The sequence below is a fragment of the Lontra canadensis genome, unplaced genomic scaffold, assembly GCF_010015895.1.
Source record: "Lontra canadensis isolate GAN:19392208 unplaced genomic scaffold, GSC_riverotter_1.0 scaffold4, whole genome shotgun sequence".
Taxonomy (NCBI): Eukaryota; Metazoa; Chordata; class Mammalia; order Carnivora; family Mustelidae; genus Lontra; species Lontra canadensis.
The window spans coordinates 18,381,273-18,397,307 of record NW_022630998.1 but is presented as its reverse complement, the minus strand read 5'-3'; the positions used below and the strand labels follow the sequence as shown (position 1 = coordinate 18,397,307).

The window sequence follows — 16,035 nt, the reverse complement described above, 5'->3', positions numbered from 1 at the left end:
ATGTTTGGCAAAGTTGAGCAGCTTGCCGAAGTTACACAGCTGGAATTAGACCGCAGGTGTGTGGGACTCCAGAGGCTAAACGCCCCTATTACCCATTTGAACATCTCTCACTGGGTACACTATTTAATAAGCTTCACGTCATTACAGCATAGAATATCAGCGTTGCTGAAGTATAGATTTCTCAAGCCTGACAACTTACTGATGAGGAAACCGTGTTCCACGGGGGTTAAAACTCAAGGTCACATAGCTTGTCAAGAGCAGTCAGTCTTCGTCATTGTTTATTCTGGATCTTGTATTATGCTGAAATTGCTTGACTCACGGTTTTATGAAAATCCTGCCCAGACAACCTTTCCTAGGGTGGGATAAGAAGAAGTAAATGGGGGGGGCGCCTGGGTGGCTCAGTGGGTTAAGGTCAGGTCATGATCTCAGGGTCCTGGGATCCAGCATCACATGGGGCTCCCAGGGAGCCTGCTTCCTGCCCACCCCCACCCCACCTGCCTCTCTGCCTACTTGTGATCTCTCTTTCTTTCTCTCTTGTCAAATAAATAAATAAAATCTTAAAAAAAAAGGAAGAAGAAACTGGGCTGTCTTTTCCAGGTCTAACCTCTCTGCTTTATCTTGGGCGAAGTCAGACAGAGTTGGAATTATTTCATGCATCAAGAAAAGCAGCCAGGATCCCTAGAAGGATGAACACATCTTCAGAAAAAAAGCCACCTTTCTACTACTTTTCGATGGCTGAACAGGGCTCTGTGGTTTGCCCTTTCCTTTGCTCACAAAATAATTATCATTCCAAAAAAACAAAACAAAACACACTGGAAAACTGGAGTGTGCAAAGGAGTGAAAATTGCCTTGTACCAGAAGTTCAACTTCGTGGGTTTTGTGGATTTTTTTTTCTAGCCGCTTGGGGTGGCCCAGTGTCAGAGCTTATATTCAGAGGCTCACAGGGTGTGGCCAAAACTTCTGTAATCTCTGGCTTGGATTTAGCTCAGAGATGAGCCCTGGCTGTTGGGGTTGCCAGGCAACGTGTGGATGTTTATTTTGAGGTTTGCCCACATGTTGCATCAGAGGCCAAAACTTTATGTGCTCTCCACTTCCCAGAGCAAGAGGAGCTGAGACTTCTATTTTTATCTTAAGAGTATGTGTCCCTTTTAATATATTTCGCAAACATTGAGATGGAATCCCCTTGTTTCCTGCAGGTGGTGTTCAGACTGCCTCCTTTTGCACTACTTTCCTTCATTTCACCTGCTACACTTAGGACTGAGTATCTCTTCCCAACTCTGAGTCTTGCTCAAGCTGTTTTGCTTGCCTGGGATGACTGTCCTGTCTCAGCCTCTTTCTCTCTCTTTTAAAAAAAATTTTTTTTTTAAGATTTTATTCATTTATTTGACAGAGATCACAAGTAGGCAGAGAGGCAGGCAGAGAGAGAGAGAGAGGGGAAAGCAGGCTCCCTGCTGAGCAGAGGGCCCCATGAGGGGCTCGATCCCAGGACCCTGGGATCATGACCCAAGCGGAAGGCAGAGGCTTTAACCCACTGAGCCACCCAGGCACCCCACTCTGTCTTTTTTTTTAAATCCAAATATTTTAATTTTTAAAGAATGGGGAGTCCACTCGTTATAGCAAAGTTCATGGGCATCACTGTCGTATCCGTACTCAAATCCAAGCCCTGCTGCTACTTAACTGTGAAATCTTTGATAAGTTACCTAACTTCTCTGAACCTTAGTTTTCTCATTTATAAAATGCAGATAATAATGGTTGCCTCCTACGATTTCTTGAAGATATGCTGAAATCAGATATGGAAAGCACCTGTCTCCCTTTCTGGAACATGGGAGATTCTGTGGTCCCCGCCTCCCTGTTGATGACACCAGAGTAAATAATAGTTTCATTCTCTTCTGTGAAGGCTTTCCTAACCATCTTCCAACACCTGTCTCAGAAGTGCTCTCCCTAGTCTCATCTCTTGTAATATCATGTACTTAAGATCCTATCACAGTCAACCTTATTATCTCCGTTATGTCAACGCTGGGGTGTAAGTCAGTGTCTTAAGTAGGTCTTCTGGCGCAAAGTAGATCTGCCTGTTCTCCCCCAAAGAGGGCTCCACTTCATTCCTAGATGATTCATTGTTTACCTGTCATTGGAATCATGTTTTGTGAAATGATTAAACACGTCTTTGTTAGGTGACTGCATTGGAAGCCTCCTTAAGAACATCATTATTATGCTAAATAATTAAAGGCTTTGGAAGAATGTTTGTCATGGTGTGACAGCATGCAAACAATAGACAAACTTAAACTTCAGAATATTCACTTCCTGAAGTGAATAATTGGTCGTTACAGAAAGAACAACGTAAACCTGCGTCCATGAATGGTGTCTTTGAAGAATGTCCATGTTTTCTCAGAAAGCCCCTCTTCTGCCCTTTGTTTGCTCCAGGTGTTGTTCAGGAAGTGGCTTAGGAATGTTTTTGTGTCTGTATGTGCTTTTTATTTATTTATTTTTTATTTTTAAAAGATTTTATTTGACAAAGAGAGAGTACAAGTAGGCAAAATGGCAGAGGGAGAGGGGGAAGCGGGCTCCCTGCTGAGCAGAGAGCCCGAAGCTGGGCTCCATGTGGGGCTCGATCCCAGGACCCTGAGATCATGACCTGAGCTGACGACAGAGGCTTAGCCCACTGAGCCACCCAGGAACCCCTCTATATGTGCTTTTTAAACTTGTGCAACTCCCTTTGGAAAACAGTGGTGATGGAAATGACTAGCTGTTTAAATTATGTTTTTCTAATCAGTTTTCTGACTTGTGCTTTGAATAAAATTTCTTATGATTGAGAAAAACTTATGTAAGATTGCTTTTGAGCCATCAGATAATACTCTTTGTGTTTATTCATGCACAAATTCATAATATTTAACAAATACTTGCTAGGCAACTACCGTTGCCAGGCTCTGGGGATGTGCAGCAACTGAGACAGGCATGGCTCTTGACCTCATGGAGTTCACATTCAGGTCTGTCTTATAAGTTCTGTGAGGAAAGAACTTCCTTATTAAAAAAAAATCCATCATTGTCTTTCTTTTGTTATTTTGAGATGTGTTATTAAATGAGCTTACTGTGGTTCACTAACAAATGATTTGGTTTTCTCAAGTGCATCTAGCAGAAGCAGTTTTAAAAGTTAAAAATCATTTAATTTAGAAAATGTTTAGTATCTATTTTGTGTTTTGTCCAAATTGCCCTACTATTTGGTGTCTAATTTGACCCTCACGATAACTCTGTAGGGTGCATGGTATTCCCATTATGGGAAACCAGATGCTTAGGTGTAGTGGGCTTGCTTGTGGAATCAGGGCCACTGAGAAGCCAGAAGACTGAAACTGAAGTTTTCCAATGTGTTAACAATGTTCCTGATTCTAACTTGAAAAAAAAAAAAAAAGGTTATTAAACAATATCTTTTGGGCTCCAGGGTGAGTCAGTCAGCTGTGTCCTGCTCTTGATTTTGACTCAGGTCATGACCTAAGGGTCCTGAGATTGAGCCTCCTGTTGGGCTCAGCAGAGAATTGGCTTGATATTCTTCCCTTCTGCTTCTCCCCGGCGCATGCTCAAGCTCACTCTCTTTCTCTCAAGTAAGTCTTTGAAAACAAAACCAGTATCTTTGTTCAAATGAGACTTTATTTGATGAGTAAAAAACAGAAACAAAGATTGGAATCTACCGTGATTTTTTTTTTTTAAGTTGTATTTAAATAACGTCTACCTCCAGCATGGGGCTCGGACTCATAACCTGAGATCAAGAATTGTGTGATCTTCTGACTGAGCCAGCCAGGTGCCCCTCAACAGTGATTTTTTAGCTCCTCTCTGCTACTATGTACTCAGCACTGTGGTACACACTGTGGGGAGCAGCAGTGACCGCTGTCTCATGATTATCTTATAGCTTCACTGATAACAAGTGACATATGCTTAGAAATGAGCTCAGGAACCTCCTCTAACACAGCATGTGACTAAGCGTCCAAGTCAGAAGTACAAACATGTATAGGGGTTGAGAAAGTAATGTGAGCTAAAGCAGATTCATGTGTTGTATCTTGAGCTCAGTCTTTGAGGGTATGGATGGGTGGGGTCAATCAGGGAAAAGCCTTCCTAGGCAGTGGCAATAGCAAGATGAGAGGCCCAGAGAAGGACGGGAGCATGATGGTGGTAGTAATACTAACTAGCGTTTGCCCATTGCTTACCACTTGCCAAACAATGTTATTACCGGTTCATGTACATTAATTTACCTATTCTTAACCCATATGGGGTGAGAATTATTACTATTCCCCTATCACAGATGAAGACACTGAGGCACAGTAACTTACTTGAGGTTGCACATGAATTCACAGTCAGCTGAAATTCCACCAGACGTTCTCGAGCCCAGAGCCCCCCTCACACTCTTAAGCAGTGAGTTATGCTACCTGTGAGACAGGAAGGACACTGTCCTAGCTGGAGGGAAGGCGTGGCATGGGTCACAGTGAGAGAACTAGTGGAGTAAGCAGGCCAAATTATGAGTCTGAAGTTCAGGTCAAAGACATTGGACTTTATCTAGGATATAGTGCGAAACCGTTGAGAGCTTCCTATTTCATCACAGTGAGAATATGGTACACATTTTTTTCAGATAAAGTAGGCAGCCACAGAAAGAGATGGAAGTTAGAGAATGGGGTAGGTCGGGGGGTAGGAGAACAAGGCATGGAAACTATTAGAGGGCCTTGATGGAATCCGGGTGTGGGAGGTATGTGACCAGAGCAGAAGTGTGGGTGGCAGTAGAAGTGACAAGGACGGAATGGTGATAAGGACTGGAAGCAGCCCTAGGCCTGACCCCAGGTGATTCAGGGCCAGATGCCTTCCCTACATTATGTCATGTGGCCCTTACATTACAGCAATGCCAGACACAGGTAGTTTTACTCCCATTTTACAGCTGCAGGAATGGAGGCCACAGGAGGTTAACGTGGGTTAATAAGTGCTGGAGCAGGGAGTTAAACCCGCAGTGGTCTTTCTCGACGTCCTCATTTTTGGAGTAAATAATGTAGTCTGGTGATAAAGTAGGGCTGCCTGAAAGGAATAGAAAATTGTTCACATAATGAGTGGTAAAGTCCTGGGAAGAATCAGCTTTCTGAGGGAGCAACAGTGTGAGAGAAGGCAGAGGGCCCATGACTGAGGTTGAAATAGAAGAATGGAGCATTCAGAAGGGGCTTCCAGAAGGAAGCGGGTTCAGAGAGGCGGGTTCAGAGAGTGGGAGAGAGAGCTCGGAGTTGCTCTGGCACAGCAACCATGAGAGAGAGGATGGTCAGGGATTGAAAAGGGAACCGTCGACGGGTCAGCCGGTGGAAGAGGCATGTGCAGACATGTGGCAGGTGTTCTAGGAAGGCTCCGGAGCAGAGGCAGCCAGATGTGGGAAGGGTGATTCGTGCTGCAGGTGGGAGGACCTGGGGATGGTGCCTGTGAGGGGTGGGGACAGGAAGATGGGTTGGGCTCAGGAGCACTTGCTGACTCATCTGCTGGCTGGCTGGCTGGCTGGTTGTCCCACGCCAGCCAGGGCTGGGAAGAGAGCAAGGTGAGGTCGAATGACTGGAGGGAAGGTAAGGCGGACTCCCTCCCTCAAGCCAGCTGGCAGCACTGGCAGAGAACTGAGACTTCCGGCACCCCCAGGCAAGGGAAGGGACTCTGTTTTTGTGGTAGGTAGCTGAGGAGCTGAGGAAGTAGTTTTTTTCCGTCAGCCAGGTTTAATGGCAGCGGAATGGGTGAGCAAATCCTCGAGGACCCAGACCCTCCTGAGAGATCCCTTAACTGGCCCAGTCGGGCCCATTCAGCAGGGCGTGTGGGTGAGCTCACAACCCTCTGTGGTCACATCCAGCACCACACGATGGTTGAGCTCGGTCCTCCCTAAACACCCTTCAGAATCAAGGAAAAGCCATGGACAGAACGGTGCCATGGGTAAGAGTGGGGTCAGCCAATGAGTGTACCGGACATCTGTTCTTCCCAAGGGGCGCCCTCTAGGGGAGGAGCAGTTCCTGCGGCAGTGACGCGGTTGCCTAACCTTAGAAGGCGCTGGAGTGGACGCGGAAGATGCCCATGGGGACTGCTCGCAGTGGTTGTAAGCAGTGGTTGTAATGCCAGAGGCTCTGATGCTGGGGCTGAGAGCTAGCGAGATCCACCTGAAAGGAAGGGTATATAGGGCGGGGTAGTTTTCGAAGAGAAACACACCAACCAGCAGCATGTGTGTGAATGAAATAGAAAGGGAGCTGTGAGGGAGGTGTGCTCTGAGATGGGGACGGCTGGGGACTGGCACTGCTGTTCTGCATTGGGAGCTGGGGAGGGATTGGAGCATGGTCTTTGGAGGCAAAAGAGAAAGGATTCCTGTACGGGGCAGTGGGCAGCAGGCGTCCCCACTGGTTCCAATTTGGATGTGGGTACGAGAGCCATGCAGGAAGATTAATCTGTCCGGAATGGCTAAGAGAGCTGAAAGGTTGGACTTCATGAGACTTTTGCAAAATGTATGTGAAAAAAAGGAAGCCGTTTCTTTTTTGTTTGGTTGGTTAAAGTTTTTATTTAAATTCCGGTTAGTTATTACGTAGTGTAATTTTGGTTTCAGGAGTAGAATTTAGTGATTCATCACTTCAGTGTAACAGGTGGTGCTCATCACAAGTGCCCTCCTGTAGCCTGTTTAATCCACCCCCCCCCAGTGCCCCTCTAACAACCCTCAGTTCTCTGTTTTATGGTTTGCCTTTTTTTTTTTTGCCCCTTATATTCATCCATGTCCCTTCTTAAATTCTGCATATGGATGAAATCATGTCTTTCTCTGACTTAGTTCTCTTGTGGATACCTCTAGTTGCATCTACATCATTGCAAATGGCAAGGTTTCATTCTTTTGCTGGCTGAGTAATATTCTATTGTGTATATATATATACCACATCTTTATCCATTCATCAGCTGATGGGCATTTGGAAGGAAAGGAGTTTCTGTTTTCCAAGGGTCTTAAAAGCATACCATCTTCTCCTCCTATCTGTAGTCGTTTACTGGAGTAAATGTCCAAATTTCTCACTGTCACAACTAAACAAATTTAAAGAGATTGTGTTGAATAATGTCATATTGATTAAGCACAGGATTAAATATTCTCTTCTAGGTTGCATGTGCTCTCTCTTAACGCATTGGTTTATTTTAACGCAACTCGACAATACAGGAAGATTGTTTGAGGTGGGCCTGAAGCTTAGAACTCAGACGGTTGTTTTGTTCCATGGGATTCTTTTCCAGCTTTTGTTAGAGCACTTCATTTATAACCTAAAGCTGTTGCGGGTTATCTTTCCGGACTCTGAACTCTTTGGAGGCAGAGCTGGTGTCTTCTTCATTGTGTATACTCAGCCCCCAGCTCATTGCTTTTAAAATAGCAATTGTCGAATGGGTGGGTAGAGTCTGATTATAATGTATTTTTTCTCTATTCTTTGTTACCCTGATAGCTGCTTTGATTTGAGATTATAATTGATGTGAAGAGAATTGCTTGGGTCATTGGGGAGGGAGACACTGTTCTAGCCACACTTCACTCTCATGGACAGCACTAATCCTACAGAAATATTTTGGTATGTGTCAGCACTGATGGTTGTGCTTTAAAATTGCCCCTCGATGTTAACCGGCCTGCCTATGGGGTGGGTCCTACAGCAGAGAATCAGTGAGGTAGAAGTCAGGTAGCCTAGGTCCCCGTCCAGGCACACTGGGCTCAGGGCATTCCCCACCCCTTCTCCCCTCTTCCCCCCAGCCTTTGCCTGGGTGATGTGATGCCCCCTCATCCTTTAATCTCCACATCATGCCCTCAGCATCACCTGTCCCGACTGTGTCATGAACTAACTCTGGTTGCCAGGTCTCTGTTTGCATGGATGTCTGTGATTTTCCTTTATAGCGCTTACCATGAGTAATTATTGCAGTGATTATTCTGTGAATGGCCTCTCTGATAAGGCTGGAAGTTCCACAATGGCAGGAACACGTCTAGCAATTTCACCACTGTGTTACTGTCCCCTGACGTAGTACCTGGCACAGACCGTGTGCTGGATAAGTAAATACTTGTGGAGCCGGTGAACTGTGGAAAATGTGACAGGGCACTTAACCTCTATGAGATAGCACTCTCTCCAGCTGTTTAAAAACCTATCAAAGGTTTATCTTGTAAAGTTCTTCCATTCAAAGCTTTGTGGATAGACTTCAAAAAATTTTAACTATCAGTTACTCACACCAATGTTAGGTAGTCAAATAGTACAGAAGATTTAAAATGAAAATATATTCAGTCCCTCACTAGAGATAACAAATACTAACAATGAACTGTCTTTATAAATAGAATAAAATGGAACACACCGCGGTTCGCTGGGAATTGAATGGGTTCACAACAGGGTGGGATTATTTTCCTTACTTTCCGATCCCATGAAGTAGCTTTCCTATTTCAGTTCAGAGCATTTAGTGGCTTTTTGATGGGCTAGAACTTCCACGGTGGGATCTATGCTGAGAACAGGTGTGGCCAAGGCCTTCAGCTGCATTCCCGTGATTACCTCTCCACGCTTATTGATGGCTACCCATGTTGATTTTACTGTTCTCAGGTCGGGCTGGGGGTTGGGGGGGGGCTTTGAAAGTCTAGGGGCTTTGAAAGTCTATAGGCTTTGAGGATCACATCCAGCTGTTGCTTAATAATGTAGTAAGGCAAATTGGAAACTCTAAGACCAAGTGACTTCAGGAATGTTTTAATAAACCTAGAGGTTTAGAAATAATGTTTACCTAAAGATTTGCATATTAAATGCAATTTTTAAAAAAGATTTATTTATTATTATTTTTTAAAGATGTTATTTATTTATTTGACAGATAGAGATCACAAGTAGGCAGAGAGGCAGAGAGAGAAGGAAACAGGCTCCCCGCTGAGCAGAGAGCCCAATGTGGGGCTCAATCCCAGGACCCTGGGATCATGACTGGAGCCAAAGGCAGAGGCTTTAACCCACTGAGCCACCCAGGCGCCCCAAGATTTATTTATTTTAGAGAGGGAGGAGGGGCAGAGGGAGAGAATCTCAAGCGGACTCCCTGCTGAGCTCAGATCCTGACACCCCCCCCACTCCCGTGTGGGGGGAGGTGCTGATCTCACCATCCATGAAATCATGACCCTGAGATCATGACCTGATCTTGTAAAGTTGCCCCTAAAAAGCACTTTTATGTAGAGTGTTTGGTCTTTGTTTTTATATGATTGAAGGAAATATTGAAGGAACGGGCTGTAGTAAATGGGTGTGTTAATTCTCACAAATAAAAACATCTCAAGGAAAAATGAATACCCATATATTTGTCCATTAATTTGATGGGAAAATTCACCTTGGTACATCTCGCTCTTTATCCCAAAGAGAATGTGAGAGAGACAGCACCGTGCCTGCAACAGTGACCAGGTTTGGTATATTTTGGAGTGAGGGGGTGCCCAGTTGGTGCCTAAGGGTGCTCAGGAATAAAGTTCATATGGTTTGTTTGAAATATCAGTATACTAGGGCACCTGGGTGGCTCAGTTGGGTGTCTGCCTTTGGCTGGGGTCATGATCCCAGAGTCCTGGGATTGAACCCCACATTGGAAGCCTGCTTCTCCCTCTCCTCCCTGCCATGCTCTCTCTTGCTGTCTCTGTTGCTATCTGTCTCTCAAATAAAGTCTTGGGGAAGAAATCAGTATAATAAAATTTTGGGCTTTTCATCTGTAAATTGTGGTAATTTACTAATAGCACCAACATGTTCTACATTCAGTAGATCTGTGGGGAAGGTGATTTTGTTCCCGGGCCAGGAGCTACAGTAGGTCCATACAGTCCCCTGAGCGGGTGATCTCAGGGATCTAGGGGACCAGCCGGATTGGGCTTATCCTGTCCAGGGACTGAGCTTCTGAAATGGCTGTGGGCCAGACTTCAGAGACAGGCTCTGGGTATTACTGGCAGGTCCGCAGCTGTTTACTGACAGCCGGTTACTTAAGAAGGCAACTTCTGCCAGGTGGAATCCCTAAGCTCTAAAACCTAACAGAATCAAATATTACGGAGGTTTAAATGAGCCTAGGCTGGAATTCCCCAAAGGTAGTGATGGATTTATTATTAACCAGGGTAATGGAAGTTGCTGGCTAGGATGGTATTCCATACCATGCAAGTGCCTGTATGCATATCCCACTGCTCAGGTGATTAGATTGCAGGGATTAGTTCCACCACCCCCTTGCACACTAGGAATGGTGTATCATAAAACTTCAATTACTGTTCATCACCTCTTGCCCTCCAGGAGGAGCCTGCATGAGATCCATAATATAGCAGCGTCCCCCTTTGCAAACCCACTCCCACTTTCTCCTCCTTACGTGACACTGAAAGGACAATTCTGATCCTCCTCAGTCTGTTTTCCAGCCCTACATCCTGCTCTTCTGTCTTGTATAATATCTTAGGAATAATGCATTAGTAATTTAAGAAGCACCTACAAATATGCCAGATATTTTATTATCTCAAATACTTAAAATCCTGCAAAAGAGATGGTATTGGCCTCATTTTATATAGCTGGGAAACTAAGGCTGAAAGTCACGGAGATAGTAATTGGCAGGGCTTGTGTTTGAACAAAATTTTGTCAAGTTTTCAAGTCTCTGTTCTTTCGGAAAGTAATACAATAATCAAAATATTTACTGAGCGTTTATGTACCAGGTAGTAAGAACCTTCCAAGATGGTTCTCTACTAAAGAAAAATTGAGAAAGGGGAAACTATAAAGAACAGAAAATGGCCCAGGATTATTTAATAAGTAGTACACTCAAAATTTGAACCCATCTGATCTGGTTATAAAGGCTTTTGCCCACGGACAGTATTACCTACTGTCCTATTACCTATTGTGTGAGAGTAGTTTTCTCTAGAAGAGGTAAAACCAAGGCAGAGTTAAGAACAAGTATGGTTAAGAGGGGCCGAAAGACAAAGTATTTGTAGGTGAACTAGAATCACACTTTCTGCTTCTTTACTTTCTAGGCGTCAACTTCTTCCGCCTCCAACAGCAAGTCGTCCAGTATGAATCCTACGGAAGCCAAGGTATGAAGAGTCTTCGCGGGTGTGCTGGGGTGAATGCCCTTAAGTGATTATTTTGTAAAGCAAAACACATGTAGACTAACAAATGAGTTCTGTGTCCTAACAAATTTATGTTATAGAAGGAAACATTTTCTTCATGATTAGGGGGTCTTTGGAAACTCACCTTGGCTTTTAATATTTGCCTCAAATGTCCTCTGTACACTCCTATGTTGTTTCAGAGTATCTAGAAAAGAGTAGTCATCCAGAGATTTCTTTTTTCTGGTCCTAGACTTGATGGAGTTTTTAAATTATTAGATGATCTAAGTGCATTTCTGTGGATCTAGTGAAGAATTTGAATTATTAACTTCTTAATACGATGGTTTTGTTATTCTGACCATTTAAAATGAAATGTAAGAAAGAGAAAGTTTACACTGCATTTACACTAAGTGTCAAGTGACACACAGATGCTGTTATTTTGAATGCTTAAGTTTCTTTGTGAAATTTCAGTCATGGAGGACATCATCTTATTAATAAACCTTTGAGATCTATTTGAGATTTATTCTAAAAATTATTTCGTGGCATTTGAGAAGAAACAATAAAAGAATGTGATCCAGTGTCGTGGTCGCATAGAATAAACCTAGTTCTGAAGAGGAAGCTGCCTCAACCTTCCACCTTCATTAGCTTGTCTCAGGCTGTTTCTCGGGACTATTCTGGGGTGGAGAATTAAAGCAGGGATGTTATCAAGATGCGCTCATCTAATTTTTATGAGCCATTATTCTTGGGTGTTTTTAAGAGCTAACCCAGATCTGTTATTTAGTTGCCCTTGTTTAAAATCACTGACATGATTTTTCGGTCTTACTGCTTTGCTATCCTGGTAGGATCCTGTGCCATAATTTGGTACTGGCACTGTAATTTCGTGTTATCGAGAGATCCTCTGGTCTCACGTTGAACTGTTTTTAAAGGATATTGCTGATATCTTGAAATACACTGTTCAATCTCTTCTGTTATCTAGCATTCATTTTGATTTAAAGTTTTTAGTCCAAAATTGTTATTTAGTATTTTACATGAATTTTTTGTTTTCCGAGTATACATGACCTGATCCTTAATTCATCTGTTCATTGTCACTACTTTCTTAGACCAAGTTTAATCTTAAGATATTTTTAAAAATCTCATCAGCCAAAATCAGATTATCATTGACTCAGAGTCCATGAAAAGTACAAAAAGGAGAGCCACAAATCTAGGATTTCCTCTTTATTATTGTAGTTCTCATTTGACCCATTGCTTGGCTCTGCTCCTTTGTCCCTGACTTTGCCCAAGGACCTATGCTTATTTCAAGGGTGTCCTGTTGCCTAGAGCAAGTGTCCACAGACCCTTCAGCTATTGCTAAGCATTAATCATGAGAACTCCTGGTAGTCCTGCAGAAGAGGGAGAAGAAAGTGGGAGGAAAGAGGGAGGGACAAATCTAAGGGTCTTGGGGATGAAATATCACCAGTGGCCACCTTGGGACCACCTTTGACATCAGCTGTCTTTTTTTTTTTTTTTTTTTTTTTCAAAGATTTTATTTATTTGACAGAGAGAGATCACAAGTAGGCAGAGAGGCAGTCAGAGAGAGAGGAGGAAGCAGACTCCCTGCTGAGCAGAGAACCCGATGCGGGGCTCGATCCTAGGACCCTGAGATCATGACCTGAGCCGAAGGCAGAGGCTTAACCCACTGAGCCACCCAGGCGCCCCATCAGCTGTCTTTTTTTGGGTGGATCTCACTCACACTGTTCTCATTGATTAGATTCATGTGCTTCTGATGTATGGGTCATAACATTCACACTAGCCTTCTCTTGAAGATTTTTGTGAACTTGAACAGATTTCTTCAAATAGTTTCAGCTTTTAGAAAAAAGATATTAATTCAAGATAATAACTTATACCAAATCCTTGTCTTGTTCTACATCTTTCAAATAAAAGCCTACCTACCTCTGAAAGGGGAGTGATATGTCTAGAACTAAGTTCTGTCCCTCTTGCCCTGGCACATTAGAACTGGTGGTCACACTGCTGTGCTTAAGATGGAAAGTCTAGTCATTTCTACTCAGGGCACGATCCTTGCAAGACTAAATCAGTGGGAGCCATGCAGCCCCATGGCCTGGTTTGGGATCTCCTTTCCCACCAGCCGCCGTGTTTGGAAACTCAACTTTGCTCTGGTTTCCCTCTTGGTACAGTTTGGAGAATAGCACCTGTTTCACAAGGCTGTGTAAGGAAACAAACAGGTGAGGGTATTCGATAGGGCCTATCCCCCAGCAGGTTCCTAGCAGGAGCAGGCTAGTCCTGGAGAGACAATGCAGCACAGTGACTGTGCCCACAAAACCCCAGCTCCTCCCTGGTAGTCCGTGGGGAATTATTTCACTTCTGTGGGCCTCATTTTCTCATCCACAAAGTGGGTAGATAATGTTGTTGATGATGATGACGATGGTGATGATGCTCGTCTCATAGATTCTTAAGAGGACTGAGTGAGTTGGCACATGTGAAGTTTAGAACAATCCCTGATACTAAGAGGTAATCAATAAACATTGGTTATCACTGTCATCGCTATTATGTTAAGCCACACCACCTTCAGCAAAAATAAGTTTAGGTAATGTATTAGCGAATCCTAGTAAAAATATGCCATATTATAAGTTGCTTGCATGTGTGAGTGTGAATTTGTAATTGTTTTGTAGAGTTCTTTCATGTAAAATCTTGACTACCAAATTACATAGTAGAACCTATTACTAGATCCAAGCCACTACAATACCAGCTGGCTTATTTTCCTTCTTAATCATTTAATAAATTGGATTTGCATAAAATCAGAAAGCATAGTAACAGATACAGAAACTAATTAATTAAGATCCAGTTTGAAAGGATCCAAAATTTAAAATTTCTTTGGAAGGGTTCTGTGACTGTGAACTTTGTTTCCCCTTCCCAAAACAATACATGTGTCTGTATAATGAGGGTCCATTCTGGGAGGAACGTTTGTCTCTTCATGGCTGAAGTGCCTGGCGTGGTAAATTAAGAAGCTATTTGGTGGTGGGTTTTTTTTTTAGATAATAGAATTAAAAATAGGAGTTCATGTTAATACCACCAAATAGATAAAAGGGAATGAAATGGTGGAAAGTATTGGGTCTAATTTTTAATCTTTTACTCTGAAAAGTTCAAAAATGTTTAATCCGGTTTTCATATCTTGCCTGTACTGAGAAATCATGTATATACTTAAGGAATTGTATTTTTTTATATAGATGACCTTTGGTTGGGTAAAACTGTGTGAAATACTCCAGTAGAGGGCCTAAGTCACAGCCAGCTCTTTTATTTTTTTTTCCCCCTCAATAGAGAGCAAGTGCAGGCTAGGGGAGGGGCATTGGGAAAGGCAGAAAAAGAATCTCAAGCAGGCTCCATGCTCAGTGCAGAGCCTGATGCGGGGCTTGATCCCAGGACCCTGAGCTCATGACCTGAGTTGAAATCAAGTGTCCGAAGCTTAACTGACTAAGCCACTAAACCAGCTCTTCTGAAGCAGTCCCAGAAATATAGATTATATTGTGCAATAAAAACCAATGCACTAGTCACAGAATTGTAATACCCTGTGGACAGAGTTTCAGAAAACTTTTGACAGCACTTGTGACTGTTGATTTGTTCATAACCAAATGTTAGAGATACAGTTGGGAATAAATGGCCCAAGCAGCCTTTCCTTCACCTAGAGAAGGTGAAGGAAAGGGGTCAGAAGTTAGTTTTACTAAGGGCAATCTTGCAGATTCTTACCACAGAAATAAAGTAAATACAAACTACAGTATTTGCTGGAGCTTTTAGAATTTCTGTGTGTGCAACTTCCTGGAGTTACATGCATGGGCACGGCGGAGATGCTGTAGCTGAGTGGAAGGGGACTTGAGAGAAACATACAGCCCAATGATACATGTGACCTATTCGATTGTCTGATAAAATAAAATCACACTTGGGGCTGTGCTCTTGTATTAGGCTATTCCAGTCAGCAAACAGATGGAACGACAGCATTCTCCTGACAAGAAAAGACACAGAAAACAGGTGATGTGGTTCACGGTACTAGGGGACATGTATGTTTGCTAATGGCCTCTTCAGCAGCTCAGCACACACTAATAATGGCAGTTCCAGATCTCCCGTAACTCTCTCACCTGTCACAGACTTTCTGGTCGGCCTTCGTGACCCATCGCTGATATTCCGGCACTAAAACTTAATGTCACTGCTTTCTAGCTTTTGGCTCTGTCACCATCCCATTGTTTCACACTGGCACCCAGAACCCATGGTATTTCACTCAGAGATCGGTTGTTGCCTTTCAAGGATGAGGATTTGTATTTTATCTTGCTTATGTATTAGCTATAATGTTCATAGTAATAAATGTTTACATATGTTTGATACACATAACAAAAGTAAGATGTAAACTGCTCTGAAGGGAAGAACAGGATATCTGAGTGCGTAAGTGTTTATCTAAAGAGTTAAAATTCCAAGCAAAGTATAGTGAACTTAACTCCTAAAGTTTATATTTACATCAAAGCCATCTCCTCTGAGCTTTCTTAGTTGAAGAAAATCTATGGTGAACCTTGTAAACTATGTCTGGTTTTCCTTTCTTAATTCTTTTCCTCTCTTCCTTTCTGTATTTTGCTGAGTTTAGGCTGCAAAAACAGAAGCCGAAAAGAAGTCACAGTCAACTAAGGTAAGTGATTTAAGTCAACTAGTGAGTTATTTGGGTTCTTCGTAATAACAATGAAAAACCACTTTCCTCTGTTGGTGCTATTGAATGGGAAAAGGAATTTTTCTCAGCTAATTTAACCAATTTTGGATTACCTTTTAAACACAAGTATACAGAGCATAAGTAAATAATTATAATAAATATATATATTATTAAAATGAATATTTTATACACAAAAACAGTATATTTCAGAAGGTGTTTTGTTCAAATCTAGATTTTTGTTATAGGTGAAGTAACTATTAAAAAACTGTAGGAGCAAAGAAGAAAGGACAAAGGGTAATGAGCATCCAATTAC

At 42.8% G+C, this 16,035-nt stretch overlaps 1 protein-coding gene across 11 annotated transcripts in view; it reads left to right on the top strand.

Moving 5' to 3' along the window:
• Positions 1-16,035, top strand: part of CAST (calpastatin) — a 111,258-nt gene that overhangs the window by 48,917 nt on the left and 46,306 nt on the right. For 7 of the 11 annotated variants that reach the window (XM_032846080.1, XM_032846028.1, XM_032846020.1 and 4 more), the window contains 3 exons: positions 10,970-11,029; positions 14,993-15,058; positions 15,663-15,704. In XM_032846080.1, coding sequence (XP_032701971.1) covers positions 10,970-11,029; positions 14,993-15,058; positions 15,663-15,704 — 168 coding nt within the window. The remainder of the gene's footprint in view (positions 1-10,969; positions 11,030-14,992; positions 15,059-15,662; positions 15,705-16,035) is intronic. The other 4 variants (XM_032846056.1, XM_032846049.1, XM_032846041.1 and 1 more) reach the window with 1 other exon arrangement.